General features: G+C 36.5%; 1 protein-coding gene across 11 annotated transcripts in view; it reads right to left on the bottom strand.

Annotated features, from left to right (window-relative positions):
- Positions 1-20,206, bottom strand: part of KIDINS220 (kinase D interacting substrate 220) — a 95,984-nt gene that overhangs the window by 71,660 nt on the left and 4,118 nt on the right. For 6 of the 11 annotated variants that reach the window (XM_044262122.1, XM_044262124.1, XM_044262114.1 and 3 more), the window contains exons 2-7: positions 17,527-17,670; positions 10,893-10,991; positions 9,992-10,090; positions 5,457-5,555; positions 4,407-4,508; positions 1,666-1,764 (exon numbers count right to left, since the gene is read on the bottom strand). In XM_044262122.1, coding sequence (XP_044118057.1) covers positions 1,666-1,764; positions 4,407-4,508; positions 5,457-5,555; positions 9,992-10,090; positions 10,893-10,991; positions 17,527-17,634 — 606 coding nt within the window. In that variant the 5' untranslated portion in view covers positions 17,635-17,670. The remainder of the gene's footprint in view (positions 1-1,665; positions 1,765-4,406; positions 4,509-5,456; positions 5,556-9,991; positions 10,091-10,892; positions 10,992-17,526; positions 17,671-20,206) is intronic. The other 5 variants (XM_044262123.1, XM_044262125.1, XM_044262115.1 and 2 more) reach the window with 1 other exon arrangement.

The raw sequence follows: 20,206 nt of genomic DNA, 5'->3' as shown, positions 1-20,206 counted from the left end.
TCAAATAAATAAATAAAATCTTTAAAAAAAAAAAAAAAAAGAAATGCACATCTTGGGTACTTGGGCGGCTCAGTTGGCTAAGTGGCCAACTCTTGATTTCAGTTCAGGTCATGATCTCAGAATCCGGGGAGTCTGGTTGAGGATTTTTTTTCTCTCTCTCTGCCCCTACTCTGCTTGCATGCTCTCTCTAAAATAAATAAAATATTAAAAAAAAAAAGCTACACATCTAATTTATAACAATAAATCACCCAACAGAAGAACCTGACTCATTACCAAAAGAAATATTAAAGTCGCTTCCTAAGAAACTGACCTATGTTGAGATGTCATATAATTTCCTTATTGAAATATCCCAGTCATAAATCAGCTCCCCAAACTGAGTCATAATTCTCTGACATATTAAAATAATATAAACTTTTAAAATCCTGAAAGAGTCAAAAATCCTAGAAATAAGCCACTTATCCTCTTGATAAACTGTCCAGAAAAAAGGAAAGTGAAAGGTATGAATTTCATGGCTATCTAAAAATCATACTCCTCCTCCACACAACACTAAAAATATTATATACTCTATTAAGGTCAGCAATTAGGAGCGTCTGCCAATATGGAAAATAGGAGGAACGGCTGATATTAAGCCAAGTGTGATTCAGAATCCACTTTTGTTACAAAGCAGCCAGAGGTCTGGTAGTACCCTTCTCAATACGTCATGATCCATCTCACATAATATTTAATTTTACAAAGAATACTTTGTATTAATAATTTCTTATGCATCAATATCATTTCCTTTAACTATGCTTTCACAAGTTCAAGGGAAAAGCCATCCACTAGGCTTCTCCAGTACCAGCACATTTGGCTGCGTGCACAGTGTGTGCTCAATAAGGAATTAGTAACTGCTACTTGGTAGGATGTAGTGAACCAATTTTTAAACTTTCTAGGTTTTGACTGCTGATTTTTGAAGTTTTTAAATCTATTGGAGAGGAAAATAAGTCACAGCTAAAAATATCTAAAAAATTACAATATTATTTTAATATTTTAAGGAAACGGTATTTTCACTTGATCTTAGCCAAAAGGCCAAGAAGCGATTTAAGGAAAAGGTATTTTAACAGAGCATAACTTTTCCCCATAATTAATAGTATTTCAAACTATTTGATTTAAAGAGTATTTCAGTACTGATTCAATCAACAGTAAGATGACTGTAAGATATTCTTTATAGTTTTAGCCTCCCAAAATTTACATGCACTAGCAATAGATCTTTAAAAGCATGTATTTAGGGCGTCTGGGTGGCTCAGTGGGTTAAGCCGCTGCCTTCGGCTCAGGTCATGATCATAGGGTCCTGGGATCGAATCCCACATCGGGCTCTCTGCTCCACAGGGAGCCTGCTTCCTCCTCTCTCTCTCTCTCTGCCTGCCTCTCTGCCTACTTGTGATCTCTCTCTGTCAAATAAATAAATAAAATCTTAAAAAAAAAAAAGAAGCATAGATTTATAGTACATACTATCTAGGACATAATATATTTTTCAGGATAATAGAAAGAAAATGCTTGTTTTTCTAAGTATCACTTAAGAACTTTAGGGAAAATGTTCTAGACATATACTAAGAAAAAACATTCTCTCCCCTTAAAACTAAAAACAATCTTTATTACGAGGGTTTATTAAATAGAAAAGATACTTACAGCTCCTTCTTGATCAACATCAGCTCCCATGGCCAATAAATGTTTAACACACTCCAAATGACCCTTCCGTGCAGCCCAAACAAGAGGGGTAGTTCCATACTACAAAAATACAATTAAAAATATAAAATTATTATTAGAACTATGATAAAAGAAACTTTCTCAACATAAATTCAATAAAAATCATATTGAGTATTCTTAAATTACTGTTTATACAAATTATAACTTTAATCCTAGATACGCCATATTTTCCCCAGTTTTTTTCTCCTGAAGCGATGATTAACCAGTATATGAAACTTCTTTTAACCAACTTTAGCTTTTATAATTAGTGCAATTTTTCCATCATAAAGTCATGCAGCCTCTAATCTTCAACAAGCTTTCATTGCTTCCAGCACCTTGTGAAATAAATTTAAAGTCCAACAGTCTGACTACAGGCAAAAACATTAAGAACCAAATGACAAATATAATTCTAACTACTTTACATGGGTTAACTCATGTAATCCTTATCATAAGAATAAGGATAATTTGAAATATCACATTTTGACCGACAGCAAATGACGCCCTGAGAAATTAATTACAGGCTTAAAGTCACAAAGGTACCAAGAGGTAGAGACCCATGACCCCAACAGCCTGCTTCAGTCTGTGCTCTTAACGACCACCCCCAAATCAGCCTCTAAACTTGACAAAATAGACTTCCCTAAAAACTGCACTTAAAAGCACCTTCGCCTGGAATGTGATCCAAAAAACATGAGAGAATGCACATTATGCATAAAAGCAATGTTGTGTCTTTGGGGAGTCTGGTAATCAAGAGATGTATGAATACCCATGGTGATCTTTAACTACATGAGACTACAGACTGAAATAAACATGTAATAAATGCCTCCTTTCTGTAACAGCTTTAACAAAAAAGTTCTATGCCGATGGAAATGCTCTCTAATTCTGCACTGGCCAATACAGTAGCCACTGGTCTCATATAGCTGTTGAGCACTTGAAATGTGGCAAGTATGACCAAGGAACTTTGTTTTTCTATCTTCTGTGTTTAGTACAGATACAGAGTACTGCACACAGTAGGTACTAAACTTTTCTCGAAATGTCAGTGTGACAGACTAGGTAGCATAATACCTGATTCTGGAGGGGCCATGCATGCCAGGTCACATAAAGCATTTTTCAGTAGGCCAGAAAGAGAAATCAAAGATTTCACCATCATACTAAAGTGTCAAATCAGAAACATCAACAGAGAGAACCATATCCACTTTGGACATAAAATAAAACCTCACTAATCTGAAAAAAAGACAGCCAATCTTGATGAGCACAGGTGTTGTATGTTAAGCGATGAATCACTGAATTCTACTCCTGAAACCAACATTGCATTGTATGTTAACTAACTAGAATTTAAACAAGAATGTGAGAAGAAAAAAAAAAAAAAAAAGACAGCCATTCTGGATTAATGAATAGTCCCAAAATACAGTATTTTTAAATGCCATATTATAAATATTTGTAATAGTCTCTTTACAGTCCTTGTTAACCTATTATTTTAGGTAATACTTTTTTTTAATGAGCATAGCCTACATAAAGTATATAAAATACATCAATCTAGGGGCACCTGGGTGTCTCAGTTGGTTAACCACCTAACTTTGGCTCAGGTCATGATCTCAGCGTCCTGGGACTGAGCCCTGTGAGTGAGGCTCCACGCTTGGCAGGGAGTCTTTTTCTTCCTCTTCCTCTGCCCCTCCCCGCCCACCACTTTCAAATAAATAAAATCTAAAATATAAATAAATAAAATAAAAAACATCTATCTTAAATGTACTACTTGGGTTTTCTACATATGTATATATCCATACAAGCACCACCCAGATTAACATAAGGATGACTCCCAACATTCCCATCAGATTAAGCAATATTATTTTACTTAAATGTATGCTGAGAATATATTCCAATTATCAAAAATGTCTAATTATTGGCTATTTTCCTATATTTCACTGAACTGTTATTAATTTGAAAAGATTACAGTTACCCACAGGGTGTCAAGTTCTAATTATATACTCATTAAGTGTTTAGGATGAATATTAAGGATTTAAAAAGTGAATAGAACAAAATTCTGGGAAATTTTCTGAAGCGAATGGAAATGAGCTCAGTGTGAAGGATAGACAGAAAGTCAAGCAGATGAGGAGGAGAGGCTCTCTGCGCTGAAAGAGCACATGCAAAGGCATGAAGGGCTCAAACCAGCTGAATCCAGGCACCTGCACCCTTTGGCAGTCTAGCAGCAAAGCAGTTTTAGGGTTCAGAAGGCAGGAGAAAGGGCAGAAAGGGAGCCAAGGGCTGTCTTCACACATCATACCAGGGATTGATGTCTCCAGCCTTTGAACATGAGAGAGAGAGAACTAAACCTGAATTTCAGAAAGATCAATCTGGCAAGCATCCAGAGAAAGCAGCTACCCTCCTCCTAAAGGGAGGAATAAGAGTTAAAAGAGAAAACTGCAAATAATGAAAATAGATGGAATCTTCCCTATTCTCCAGAGAATGATGAATGTGATGTTAAAAAAAAAAAAAAAAAAAAAAAGGAGGGACACCTAGTAGATAATACATGTACAGGATCCACCCATCTGTCTATATAAAATACATTAACATGTATCAATAGAATATTAGCCAGCAGAGTCTCATGAGATCACATGAAAAACCTTGCATTTAGACACACTGAGTGCACATAATACGGACTGGAACCTGGAAAGATCCTGCTGACCTACCTTATCAGAGCAGTTGACTTTAGCCCCATTTTGCAGCAAAAGATGCACTATATCTGCATGGCCTCTCCCTGCTGCCCAAATGATTGGGTAAACACTGTACTGCTGGGAGACAGGTAGGGGGGAAGTAGGCACACAGAACAGGAGATGAGGAGGGAGGATGCAAGGGAGGGAGGGAAAGAAAAATCTTTTAGGTGGATATTTACAACAAACATTTGCTAAGAAAAGTAAGTAATAAAGGGAGTAACACAAAGTAATATTTTTAAAAATTAAGTTATAGATCATTCTCCACTTTAAAAAAACATGTAATACTCATAAGACATAATCAGCTAATAAGATGCACTCAACCTTAAATATATATATATATTATGAACACATTTATTTTTACAGATTAATACATTTAATATGATTACCTAGCCAACAGGAAAGACTAGTAAGAGAAAGGTATAATATAATCCTTCTATTAACTTACGTAATCCTTCTATTAACCTGAATTAAGTTTCACCTTTTTTCAGCTTTATTGAGTATAACTGACAAATAAAATCACAAGATATTTAAAGTTTACAACATGATTATCTGACATATGTATACAGTAAAAAAGGATATCCCCTCTCAGAAGGATAATCTCTCAACCTGCAGTCTGAGATCAAGCAGAGTAGTAACGCATATATTATCATGTAGAGAGATGTATGGAGAAATGGCATGGATATTTGGTAAACACCCCTTTTCCTTAAATAAATTTAGAGTAAGAATGCATACCCACAGAAAACAGGCAATATGACACAGAGATTCCAAAATCTCCTTCTGAAAGGTTATATAGTTATAATTAACATTTAAGCTCTAAGAGTTACCATTTTGTTGACAAAAACTGAGAAATAAGCTTATCTTGAGAAAAAAATTCTCATTGTGATTTGAAATCATATCCTGCATTATTATTTTTAGTAAGATCTAGCTAATTTCTATCTAATATGAAGTCTAAAATATAACCAGCCTTAAGTATTACCTAAGAGAGCTTACCACTTATATTAGAGTGAAGTTTTTGTAAATGCTTACCAAACCAGTGACACTCGGATTGGCACCATGAGAAAGAAGCAACTCCACCACGTCAGTACGGCCTTTGTAACATGCCCACATAAGTGCTGTCCATCCTCCCTAAGGACAAAAGAGTTGGGGAAAGAGAAAACTTTTTGTCATTTTGTGCCAAGCACAAAAATGCCATTAATGAAGTTCCTTCTTTGAATATTTCTATATAAAACCATTGTTTATTAAGACACTACTACGTAGTTTTAAATCCTAAACTCCCCAAATAACACAATAGTATCTGAAATAAGTCAAATCTCTTAATTCCGTAAGTGATTACTCCAAATGTTGACTATATCATGGAAACTAAAATAGAGAACATTCATGTTAGATTTTTCAAATTTCCAAGATTTATTTTGACTGTTTAAAAATTTTTTCTTTGAAACGCTTTCTATGTCCCTAGATATTCTTGCATGAGTCTAGATTTTTTTTTTCTAGAGAGGATTTCTAGCAATCACATTCAACTGCTGCATTTAAACACATCCTATAAATCCCAGATCAGTACAGCACCTCTGCTAAAAAAGAGAGGATGCTAAGGCAGACATCTGCAGATCATGATTTTCAGGGTGAATTCACCAAGTGTGAATGATCAGCGTGATATTTTATTTTCTAAACTACAGGAGCAATTTTGTTTTCTTTTTTATTTTAAGCAATTTTCTCTTCAGCTATAATGCAATTCAGTAAAAAAGACCAATGTCATCAAATTATGTGAAGAAATAAATGTTTTGGTTTTTTTAAAACCAACATTTAACCCACATTCCGTTTTGACAATATAAATCACTTAATCCTTCTCAGTCTCTTTCATCATCACTAAAAAGGAGATTAAAAAAATACTTGCCCTGATCTGAAAAAGGCACAACTGTCGAAAGAGAAAACAGATCAGTGGTCCGAAACGGCTGAGAAGTGGGTAGAGGCGACAATTACAAAGGAGCAGGTAGGAGTGCCGCTGAGGGGTGGAACCGCTCTATACGGAATGTGGCGGGAGACGTAAGACATTATGTGCTTGTCAAAAGCCACAGAGCTATACACCAAAGGAGTGAACTTAACTGTATGCAAATGTAAAAAGCAACCAGAATACGGAAAGAAAAAACTGAATACAGACTGGGCCAAATGCATCTAACTATATCACAAATGAACCACATAATCACAGAACTACTTAGATGCTAACCCTAGGTAACTTTGGAAAGCAGTATTTTGACTGGATACTATAATGTTAAAGAAAGAACTGAACACAAATACTGTATTTAGTAGGTAAATCTGTTTCTCTCAGAGTATTGATTAGCAATTCTGGAACTGCTTTATATGTATACTAGAGTTAAACAAATAAGTAAATATGTTGTGTAGGTAATAGAGCCCAATTTCTCACCATCAGAAAAGAGTTACAAATTAAGGAAAGGGAAAAGATGATAACAAATTGGTTTGCAGTATCAACCTGGTCTCTTTAAAAATACACACACAAATATAGAAACAGATGCATGTATATGCAAGAGTTAGTATACAGACATGTGTTTTCTATGTTTACCCATTGAGAAGGACTATAGGTAGTGACACCCCCGTAAAAATAAGCTCACCTAACACCTAAACCAAGATACTGGCTTCTCAATAACATTTTCCAATAAAAGAAACCTTGGAAGTTTTCCAAGTTCCTTGGAAAACTGATTGATTCCAGAGCTGATAATTAGGAAAATAAGAGATAAAATACAAGATAAACCTGGGCCTGAAGTATGGGATGCCAGAAAAAAAGGGCTTTAAAAAAAAAGGATAGGGCAGGACATCTCAAAAGGGCAGAGGAGCTCCCAATGGCCAAAGTTGGAACAACCCAAGCAGGAAAGTAAGCACAGAACTAAATTATAACCCAAATAATAAAATAAATATTCATCAGAGTACATGTATCTACAGATATCTAACATACAGATCCATAGAGACATGGAAAGAGAAAGAACTCTTCCTCACAGAAGAATTCGAATTAATCAATGTATATATAGGGAATGAGGGAAGTAGAAAAATCACCATTATAACACCACAGTAATAACTCTGCATGCAAGATATATTGGCAGATGGTAAAATAAATGAAAGTTCACTCAAAAGCAGGACATCTGTATAGTTTCAAAGTATCTTCTCCAAAATGCTTAGTAATTACAAAGGGGGAAATAGTAAGCTTACAGTGAAGAAATCTGGCAGATACTACCTTAACCAAGAGATCAAGGTTAACATCACCAGCGACAGGCCTGCTATTATGTACCTACATGTGGTACGCTGAGAAGAGAACACCATCTCTGTGCTATCCTATCCAGCAGAGCACAATCCCAACCTCATCATGAGAAACATCAAACAATCTAAATTGAGAGACATCCTAAAAATGCCAGAGGAGGGGTCCCTGGGTGGCTCAGGTCATGATCTTGGGGTCCTGGGATCAAGCCCCACATGGGGCTCCCTGCTCAGTGGACAGTCTGCTTCTCCTTCTCCCTGTGCCCATCCCCCCCGCTCTCATGCATGCACTCCTCTCTCTCTAATAAATAAAATCTAAATAAAATAAAATAAAAAGCAAAAAATAAAAAATAAAAATGCCAGAGGAGTAATCTTCAAAAGGGTTAAGGTCATCAAAGACTAGGAAAGGCTGACAATTAATTTAGGTCAAATTATAGAGCCTGGCATTTGTTATAAAGTCTTATATACACCAACATTTTAATCTTTAAAATGCCTGCCCAGAATTGTTTGAATATCATGTTTTCCTTTTAATTTGTATAATGTCACTCTATGCAAGAATCTAGGAGAAAACTATACCCGAATTTGCAAAATGAAAAGATTAGAATACCTTTAGTTTAGCACCCACAAAGGTCCTTTTAAGAAAAAATCCTTACATGAAAAAAAATTCCCACTAGACTTCGAGATGTTATATTCTGGTTCTTCCTGGACCCAAAGACAATCCCTGGTGGTCACTCTCCTCCCCTGCACAGGTCCCAGGGACTCTGCCTTCCCTCACAGCTCAGCCGTTACTACCACCCACCCAGTCCTATGAGGTTAGGGTCCCTCAACACTAACTATTCAGGGAGACACAGCCCTCAGTTTCCCCAATTTTGGTGTTTTAAAGCCAAACATAAAGACTCCATAAATATGTTAAAAGATACTGTGGTAATTACTTAGGGGAAATAAACATATTAAAAACTAAAAAAGCTTAAGATCATTTTGTACAAAATTACTAAGATTGACACATTCATAATGTGTACTTTATGGTTCCTAACTCCCTATTAATACATGTGGAAAAGCAATAGAGAAAAAACTTTGGAGTAAGGCAGACCTGGGTTCAACACTCAGCCTGACTGCTTTGGGCAAAGGGTACTTCTTTCAGTTTCAATATCCTGAACTATATGCGCTGAGAACAAGATGAATCCCTAGCCCAGAGGATTGTTCTGAGAAGTCAGCTAACCACAGAGAAGCTAAAAAGCACATAAAGAGACCAGGCATAGAATAGACACTTAATATTAATTCACCTGATTAACTGGTTTGGTGCCTTTAATAAAATATTGAGAACTAGGAACCCCCCCCATTTCCCTTCTACGTTATATCCCAGTAAGATGAGAACACCACATTTTATTCTCACCTGCCATACCAACCCATCCTCTACCTAGGTTACTGACATCATGATCTTTTCTCTCTCAACTTTTATAGCAATATACTTTAACTTCTTTTCACAAACAAGTAGGATATAAATGGTTCTGTATTTTCCTATAAAATAAGTATACCACCTACTTCATTCAGTTTGAGAATACATACAAGATTAACAGGGAAGCACACTGTGTAAATTATAATCAAGATGGTAGAACACTGCAGTTTCTTACAAACTCAGACCACCTGCACTTCATAAAGCATTATCAGTGGAGCAGTACACATTTTATACCTCAAGGTAGATCAATTCCTTCCTCTAAAGTTAAAATTAACTTTGGAAAAGGCTGAACATTTTGCAGAAAAAATGAGCTGGAAATGATCTCTTTCTTCATCTTTACGTTTAAGGAGATGCCAGGAACACATAAGAACTAAGATAATTAAGAATCATTTCTTGTTAAACCTGTAATGTGTATAGATGGCATGTCTGAACACAATCACATTTTTAAAATAGATTTATAAATATTACTCTGAAAGTTATAACTTTAAACAACTGAAAATATTTTTTAAACTATACTGTCCCTCTTTAAGTTCCTCTTAAAGGAAACCGTTCTCTCATAAAGTTTTAAAACACTGATATACTAAAAGTTAATGAGTTGTTTTTAATAATATTTCTGAATTTTAAACTCTGAAATAAACTGAAAATGATGACTAAGAGTATTCTAAAAGATGGTCACTATATCACCTGGGTTTTCACACATTCTTGTGAGTCATCAATGCCCAGCCCCAAATCCTAAAAGCATTATCATAATATAACCTCACACACAAAAATACAATGTTGCAGATGTATCTATTACGTTAAGATTCCAGCGAATTAAACAACATATCATAACTGACATACATACCATGTCGCGGTGCTCCAGGTTGACCCCACATTTAAGCAGTTCCTCCACGATGTGCACGTGCCCTTCCTTTGATGCCGATATAAGCGCTGTCCAGTTATCCTTGAACACACAGTCACCAATGTCACCATTTTAATACCAAAAATAACAATCCAAAGTGAGGAACACTAAATTCAGGCTTACATACCAAATGATCATACCAAACTGACATGATCTGGCCCACTCTGAACCACTCTAAAATAACACTGCAGCACGGGCTCTGTTAAGAATATCTCTGCACATCAGCTGGGGGGCCCAAGCACTCGGGCAGTCTTTGCACGGCCCGTCTAATCACATACTGTGGTGTTTTTTTGTTTTTTTTTGTTTTTTTAAAAAGAAAGATGACAATCAAAACCTTAAAGCTAATCCTTGTGGCTGGCAACCCTTACTATAAACTGAAATAGAGAGGCTGTCATCAGATTTAAGAGCACGTTCACTGGCTATCAATCTAAGGCGATCCCATAAGATAAATTTAGAAACTACAGGGTAAAGAAAAAACTACTGCCCTTGATTTTTAAAGAAAGGCCACAAGTACCCAAACATATGTGCTCCTTTTCAGCCAGAGCCATCTATACTTACAAATGAAGAGCTGAAGCTTTTCATTTAAAGTAAAAATGTTTTATTTCTTTTCATTTTTTATTATGTTCAGTTAGCCAGCATATAGTAAAAAAATAATAATAATAAAAATAAAAATTCTCTCCTGCATCACCCCTTTAAAAACTGACTTAGCATATTATTAGGCAAAGTTAAGCTAGATCTGAAAGAGTAACTGTAATCTACTAATTCTGAGCCACTTCTTAAAAACAAAGAACAAAGTTAAGGAAAAGAAAAAGACAACAAATAAGTAGATTATTTTACTATATACCAAATCTTCCAGATTGCAATTAGCTCCATTCTTAATTAACTCTTTCACTATTTCCAGATTGCCTTGCTCAGCAGCTATCATCAACGGGGTCTGGCCACACTAGAGAACAAAAAAGACACACAGGGCTTTATGGAACACCGCAGTTAGATAGACCGCACTTACGTTTTCACAACGGTATGTTAAACGTTGTTTACAGAATTTAAATTTAGAAACACCTTTGAAATCTTTTCAGTCTGCTAATAATATAGAAGTCAAAGAGAAAACGAAATTTTTTGTAAAGATTTTATTTATTTGTCAGAGAGAGAGCATAAGCAGGGGGAGCAACAGGCAGAGGGAGAAGCAGGCTCCCCGCTGAGCAGGGAGCCCAATGTGGGATTCCATCCCAGGACCCTGGGATCATGACCAGAACAGAAGGCAGATGCTTAACTGACTGAACCACCCAGGCATCCCTGAAACATGTTTTCACTACAGCAGTAGTAGTCTGGTTTCGGCACTACAGTTTCATTCAAAATAAGTAAAACATGAACACTGGGCTCTGAAAAATAGTTACTACAATGTGTATAAAAATCTCAGCAAATCTATGGTAACCAAATTTTCTAACAATACCAGATAGAATATGATATAGAATGTGATTTTAACTGTATATATAAGATGTTCATCAGGGCAAGAGGCAGGAAAATAAAACAATAAACAGAAACAAAACAGGTGTTATATATAATATGTATATCGTTTTTTAAGATCTCCCTTAAAACCTTAACTCAAACTAAAGCTTCTTCTCATTACACCACAACTGCCCAGCCTGGGTGCCAAGAATGAGCCACAGAAGTAAGAGACAGTAATTCCTGAGCTCTGAGACAGTGCGGCAGGGCCTGGGCGGCCAGGTCCTGTGATGGGTTCCCTCCAGCAGCAAGACTCACCTACCCCACGTACGTACACACACGGTCATCTTCCATAAGTGCCGTGGATGAAACAGAGGAGGAGCACTGGGCTCACAGTGATAGTACTGAAGGTTTAAAACATACTAAGGTATATAAGACAAAATGTACACCAAAAATTAAGTTCAATTGGACAAATAATTCTTTTAAACATGTACTTAGTATGTGTATATCAGTGTAGGGGGAAATATCTGTGATTCTTTTAAATACTAATATGGCATCATTTCTCTGCATAAAATCCTCGTGGTTTTCTAGTGCTCTTTTGGATCAGAACCAAAATATTTACAGTGGCCATGGCATTACTACCTTAGAACTTACTCTGTGCCATTCCCTCCTCACCAACATACCCTTAAACTCTTTCCCACTTCTGGATCCTCACACAAAGTTTTCCCTCTGTTTCACCCAATTAACTACCACCTATCTTTCTACTCTTGGGTGAACATCAACCCCTCAAGGAACCCTAACTAATGCACTCTAATTTTCTTTAGTATACTAATCCTCATTTGTAATTACTTTTATTTGTGTGATTAGTAACTGATCATTGTCCATTTCTCCTAAAGGCTCTGAGGGTGAGAAGCATGTCTGTTTTCTTTAATACCGTATTCCTCAAAAAAGAGAGACAAACCAAGAAAAAGACTCCAAAATATAGAAAACTATATTTTGAGTGGCTCAGTCATTAAGGGTCTGGTTTCATCTCAAGTCATGATCCCAGTGTCCTGGGATCAAGCCCAGGATCAGGCTCCCTGCTCAGCTGGAGGCCTGCTTCTCCCTCTCCCACTCCCCCTGCTTGTGTTTCCTCTCTCGCTGTTGTCTCTCTCTCTCTCTCTCTCTAACAAATAAATAAATAAATAAAGTCTTTCAAAAAATAAAATAAAGAGAACAAATTGATGGTTAACAGAGGGTAGATGAGTGGGGGATGGGCTAAACAGGTGATGGGGAGTAAGGAGCGCACTTGGTATTGTATGGAAGTGCTGAATTACTAAATTGTACACCTGAGAATAATATTGCACTGTATGGAAAAAACCAACATAAGTGTAGATGCAAAAATAATACAATCATCATCATCATCATCATCATCATCATCATATTGTATCGCCAGTGCGAAGGACAGTGACTGTCACACAGGTACTCAAATACTTGTTAAATAAATGAGCAAGTAAAGTCTCAACGAATTAAAAAATATGTCAGTGGCAACATACAAAAAAAGCAAGTTATAATAACTGACAAAATAAAAAAGGCTATTATAAGAGTAATACAGGTAAAGGGTTAAACACAAATACTCCTTTAAACAAAGTACAAAAATACACATTAAATACAGACATTCTTATATAACAATGGATACTAAATTGTATGTCATTCAACCAAGGTCATTATGGAATGAGGTATTATGCACAAATAGATTTTCCAGGTGAAAAAGTTTATCCCTTAAACATTAAATTTGATTACATAGTATGATAACCATTATTTTCAAAAGCAATGCACATACTACTTACTACTTGTTGAACAGATTACCTTAAACATCATGTTCACAACTGAGTCATAACTACAGACATCAATTATTACATCAAGCTTGCCTCTGCCAGCTCTAACACCTCTCTGACAAACTTTCTATAGCATCCTTCTCCCTTCTAATCACCTGAGATAAAAAATGATGTAACTAGGTCATCGGTATAATACATAAATTAAAGCCAATTATTCCTGAATCCATGGCCCTAAGGATGTATGAATTTTACATTAGAGTTTTCAGATTAGTAATTGCAGAGACTCAGAAGCTTTCTGTTTACTTTCTGGGGTCACAGTCACATTTCAGATTGTTCACAGAGACAGGTGCTTCTAGACTATAAGGGAAAAAAATAACATAAATGTGCATAAATACCTATAACATAAATAAGAAAGATGGTATAAATCTCGTAACTAGAAACAAGCCAGACAAAAGACCTGAGTAGTTATCAGTTTCTCTTGCAAAAACTAAATATTAGTTGTCTCTCCAGTATCCAGAGTGATGGGATTTTATTTAGGGGATTTTGTTTAGCAATGTGCTCAGCTAAAAAAGAAAAAAAAAAAAAAACCCCACATTGTTCAGCTTCCCTTGCAGCTGGAAATAATCCCATGATACTGCTCTAGCCAAGTAGCCAGGACAGCTCGGTAGTTAGACTAGCTCACCTACCAAAATGCACTCCTTGAATTTTAAGTCCCACTTCATCTTCCTAGGAGAATACTGCCCAACCTCAGCACTATAATCTTGTACCAAGAAGAGCTGAGAGTAAATTTGATCTTTTTGAGGAGAGGAGAGGGAAAAAAGGAAAGGAAAGTAGAGAGACAAAGGGCAAAGATCCATCATCATCGAGAATATTCACATGCCAAGAGCTACCTAGTTTATAAATAAAGCAGACAGAAAAGAAGGCAAGAAATTAGCATTTATTGATGGCAGCCAATTGTATGCTAAAACACGGTATGGCAATTTTCCCCACATTATTTTATTTTATTGATGTAATCTTTAAGAGACTTTTTCAAAATTGATAAAACACATTAATATAAATTAATTAAATACTTTAAAGGGCAAGAAAGAAAAAAATCCATACAACTTTACAAAATTCTAAAAAATTTACATTTTATCCATAGCTATAGAAGCAAAATGCCAAAAAAGGCCTTGAGAAAGCAACTTTCTCTCCAACCCTCACACTCAGCCATAACTAAACAATCCAGGTTGTTTCCAATCACTATTTTAAAACTCCAATTTCAACCAATGCAATATTAAACTTAAATATAAATACCATTAAAATCAGGGGTGCCTGGGTGGCTCAGTCAGTTGAGCAGCTGACTCTTGATTTCACCTCAGGTCATGATCTCGGGGTTGTGAGATCGAGCCCCAAATCAGGCTCCACACTCAGCATGGAGTCTGCTTGAGATTATCCCTCTCCCTCTGCACCTCCCTCCTCTTGTGTGTTCTCTAAATAAATAAATATATATATATATATATATTAAAAATTTTTAAAATAAATACTATTCGTATCAGTTAAATGCTAATAAAACAACTACTCTTGTAAGCAGTTCTTTATAACAACAATCTCCAGTTACAAATTTTCTCTCTTATTTATGTAGATCAATTATTGACAACTCATAATCACAGAAGAGTTACCTAACCAAAACATACTGTGCTCTAACCAAAACATATAGGAACACTGAAAATATTGGCACATCATTAGATGAACTTATTCTGAAAATGCAAAGAATGGCAATAGAGCATAAACAGATTACAGTCTGAAATAAAACAGAACAGAGTTCAAACTTGGGTTCTACCAGACAGTATCTGGAATAGGAAGCTAAGGAATTAAGCCATTTACCTGTAAATCAAGATAAGTAACAGCACTATTCTTTATAGAGTTGCTATGCAAATTAAAGGAGCTGATCGGATAAAATCATTAACTCCCATAAGGTTATCGCAATAACAAATTTTGCTATGCACTAACAAAATTCTATGTTAAGATTTCTTTATGACAGTTAGTGTTTAATGAAATCAGGTAAACTAGGTCAAAAATAATAATATAATCATAAGTAATAACTGCTGATTCCACAGCTTTAAAAAATTTTGCAATATTTGCATATTCGTGTTCATAGCAGCACTATTCACAATAGACAAGAGGAAGAAAAAACCCAAATGTCCATCAATAGATAAATGCATAAGCAAAATTCAATGGAATAGTATTCAGCTTTAAAAAGGAAAGAAATCAGGATGTGTGGGTGGCTCAGCCAGTTAAGTGTCTACCTTTGGCTCAGGTCATGATCTCAGGGTCCTGGGATCAAGTCCGGCATCGGGCTCCCTCCTACTCCCTCCTTCTGCCCTCCTCACTGCTCCTTTGTTGTTTTTCCCCTCTCTCTCTCTCACATAAATAAAATAAAATCTTTTAAAAAATAAAAAAATAAGGAAAGAAATCTTGTCATATGCCACAACATGATTGAACTTTAAGGATATTATGCTAAGTGAAATCAGCCGTCGCAAAGACAACTACTGTGTGATTCCACCTTTATGACGTACTGAGAGGAGTCAGACTCCAGGAACGGAAAGCGGAAGAGCAGCTACCTGGGGATGGCGAGAGAAAGAAGTAGGCAGGCGCCGTTTTGTAGGTATGGAGTTTGAGATTTGAAGAAGTTCTGGAGATATTTCACAACATTATGCACCAGATGCACGAATGAACACAAATGAAATGGTTCGGATGATAAATTTTATGTTTTTTCCCCACAGCAAAAAAAACGAAACTCTTTATATGTCTGCATACACCGACACATATATGTATACACATACAGACATACATATGTATGTATCACTCCTCATTCACCTTATTCACTGGCAAAAAAATTACGTTACATTGAAAATACAGTTTTAAGAAAGTTTTGGGTTTTTTTCTTAAGTTTATTCATTCACTCATTCATACACTCATTTATTTTTAAGTAAGCTCTGCACCCAATGTGAGGCTCAAACTCACCATCACAAGATAAACAGTCACATGCTCTTCAAGCTGAGCCAGTCAGGTACCCCTAAAGTTTCATTTTTCTTAAATTTTTAAAATACAAACTTTGACACTTCAAAATTTCATACAAAAAGTTTCCTAGTCCCTAAAATGCTGTAATATGGTGCTTCATGATAAAATACAGTCAACAGCTTACTTAATTGTTGAATAGAAATACCTAATAGAAGTTAATGAAAATGGTAAATATATACTTCCCTATCTTGTTAAACAAAACACATGACCTATTTAACTGTCTTAAAGATGTAAGCTCTGGGGCGCCTGGGTGGCTCAGTGGGTTAAGCCGCTGCCTTCGGCTCAGGTCATGATCTCAGAGTCCTGGGATCGAGTCCCGCATCGGGCTCTCTGCTCAGCAGGGAGCCTGCTTCCCCCTCTCTCTCTGCCTGCCTCTCTGCCTACTTGTGATTTCTCTCTGTCAAATAAATAAATAAAAATCTTTAAAAAAAAAAAAAAAAGATGTAAGCTCTTTAAAATCCCTAAGTGTGTGGAATGAATAGGTCAGAAAAAGAACTAAGATTCCATTAAAGAAAATATTTGAAATATTTTGTCTAGTTAAACTATTTCTAGAAAGACTGGGTCTAGAAGTTCTCTAAAACTTCCTAGAAACACTTCAGACTTTAGTAATCAAACTTCCCAAGTACTGATTATTTCATCTAAAAGAAGAGTCAATCATAAATCTAAATTCCATATTCAATCATGTAAGTTCAAATGTATTCCAAAAGTATGGAATTTGAGGTACTTTTTTTTTAAGATTTTACTTATTTGACAGAGAGAGAGATCACAAGTAGGCAGAGTAGCAGGCAGAAAGAGAGGAGGAAGCAGGCTCCCCGCTGAGCAGACAGCCCAATGTGGGGCTCGATCCCAGGACCCTGAGATCATGACCTGAGCTGAAGGTAGAGCTTAACCCACCCAGGTGCCCCTTTGAAGTACTTTTAACAATCTGACCAAGCTTAACTTTATATTTCATACTCACCTGTATTCTTAGCACAGTGCCTTGTACACAGTAGTCAGCAGTCAACAAATATTTGTGAAAAGAATTTAATTTTAGAAACTTGGTCTTGGGGGTGCCTGCCTGGCTTAGTCAGTAGAGCATCTAACTCCTTATTCCAGGGTTATGAGTTCAAGCCCCACACTAGGCATGGGAAAAAAAAGAGAGGGGGGACGTGGTCTTACCTCATTTCTCTCATCTACATCTTTGCATTTTTCAAGAAGAGCTTTCAGGGCAGGAATGTTTTCTTCTTCTACATAATTTATTACGCTCTGTGATATCAGAACTGACATTTTCACAGAAAGCTGTAGTTAACTTTATTCCAATACCTGTTAAAGGCAGATTAGATAAAATACACATAATTTGCGATTAGGAAAAGACTAATTTATTATTAACTATATTATCATTTTTAACCTTAACTTGTATAAACACACCTCCACTGTCAGGAATAAAAACAAGGCCCCACAGCTCAGCTGCCCAAATGCCCACCCCTCCCATCCCAAGACTCTCTCACTTCCCAGTCTTAACTCACCCCAATCCCAGATGCGTCTCCCATGCCATCCTCATCACCGCCCCTAAACAGAAGAAAGTCCCCAATGCTCCTTCATCTCCATAAATGGCAGCTCCAGCTCCATTCTTCCATGGAATTACCCATGACTTACCTCGTCCTCTACGCTCTGCATTCAATCTATTAGCAAATCCTTTCAGCTTCATCTATAAAACCGCTGCTTCTCACCACCTCCATCACAACCACCCTGGTCCCAGCCACTGTGACTTCTCATCTAGATCCCAACTGCTCTTCCCACTTGCATTTGCCTTCCCCACAGTCTGTCCTCCACAAGGCAACCGCAGCGATCTTCTAAAACCGTAGGTCTGACCAGAGCTTCTAAAACCGTAATATGCATCAGAATCACCTACAGAGCTTGTAAAACCCTGATGCCTGGCCCTTACCGTCAGAGATTCTGATCTGACGGGTGTGGGTGCAACATCTTTAATAAGCTCCCAGGAGAGGCTACTGCCTCGGCTGCTCACTGAAGAACCCTTCCTGCAGGAGCACTGAGTCCAAGTCCACCCTGCCTTGCTCAAAGCCCTCTAACAGCTTCTCAAAGAACTCAGTGCTCTGAGGTCAACTCGTAAGTGACCTCATCTCCTCCTTACCCATTTCACAGCTTCAACACACCAAGCACTCTGCCACCTCAGGAATTCTTTCTGCCTAAATCTCTTCCACCAGAAATGCACATGGCTCACTCCCTCTCTTCCTTCAATCCCTGGTTAGGAAATTCTAACCTGACCCTGTGATGTAGCACAGTAACAACCTCACATATCCTCCACAGCGGTCCCCACTCCCACCCCCTTGCCCTGCTGTATATTCTCCATGGCACTTACCACCATTGCAAACATATCATATTTTGTGTTTATTGTCCATCTACCGCTGCTGAATGTAAATTCAAAAAAAGTAGGCCTGTTGTTTTACCCAACTGGAACATCCAAATGCAAATAAAAAGATTTCAGTGCATACCTTGAATGAAATACATATGCTAAAATTGACTAAATATGTAAAAGCACAAAACTTCTGGAAGATAACATAAGACTATTTTGGATTAAGCAATGATTTCTTTGATATAATACTAAAAGCATGGTCCTCAAAGAAAAGAAAAGTGATAAATCAGAGTTCACCAAAATTAAAAATGTTATCTTTCCATCTTCCCTTTTCTTGAGCAATGTCAATTACTGGTATCCCATGTTTGTCCCCGCATTATATTTGATAGCACGTGACTTATTTCTCGAGTTTCAGAGGTTCGCAGACAGACAGGAATCATGCCTCAAGACGGACTCCACCCAGAGCCTCACTCATACCTGATTTAGATAATCAGATTTAGAACCTGAGAGCTGACAAGATTCAAACAAGATTTTTGGACTCTTGAGTTAATACTGTAATGAGCTAAGACTTTGGGGGCCTTGGGATAGGGTGATGTGTTTTGCACGTGGATTAGAAGTCTATCTCTGGGACTAGAAGACAGAAACTATTCCACTATATGATTCCATTTATATGATATTCTGGAAAAGGAAAACTATACGGACAGAAAATAGATCAGAGGTTGTCAGTCTAAAGGAGGAGAAAGTGGGGACTACACTGGGGTTTAAGAGAGTTTGGGGAGTCCTTGGACTATTCTATTTTCTGCTTGTGGTGGTAGTTACAAGCTTACATGCATTTATCAAAACTCAAAACTGGACAGTAAAAAGGATAAACAATTTGATATAAATTGTATCTCAATAATACTTTACTTTTCAAAAATCATCAAAAAAGTCATGTAACTTCACCTCTAAGTATCAATTCTAAAAACACAGGAAACATGGACAAAGATTTTTATGTACCACACAATTTTATTCATAATGAGAAACTTAGGATGGGAGATTACATAAATTATAATGTGTTCACACAGTGGAATAATATAGTCACCAAATGTTGCTAAAAAATATATTGACAAAAAAATGCTTGTGACATATTCAGTGGCAGAAAAAATTAACTAAAAAACTATATTATACAGCATCTCAACTACTGTAAATATATACATTATTAAATACTGAAATGAAAAAGATCAAATGTTGATGGCATTAATGTGATTTTTATTTTTTTTTAGAAACTTTATTTCCTAATTTTCCAGAATATGATACTTTTTTTCCTGAACTATAATGGACATACAATATCCTATTAATTTCAGGTGCCATCCGTCACCACACAAAGTTATTACAATACTACTGACTGCACTCCCTATGCTGTACATCACATATCTAAGAATAGATACTTCTATCATTGCAAACCAGTAAGAGATTTTTATTAACAGTTGCCACCAATATCCATGT

The sequence above is a fragment of the Neovison vison genome, chromosome 8 (genome assembly GCF_020171115.1).
Source record: "Neovison vison isolate M4711 chromosome 8, ASM_NN_V1, whole genome shotgun sequence".
NCBI lineage: Eukaryota > Metazoa > Chordata > Mammalia > Carnivora > Mustelidae > Neogale > Neogale vison.
The sequence above is the reverse complement of the archived record's forward strand: the minus strand, read 5'-3'. Positions and strand labels throughout refer to the sequence as shown.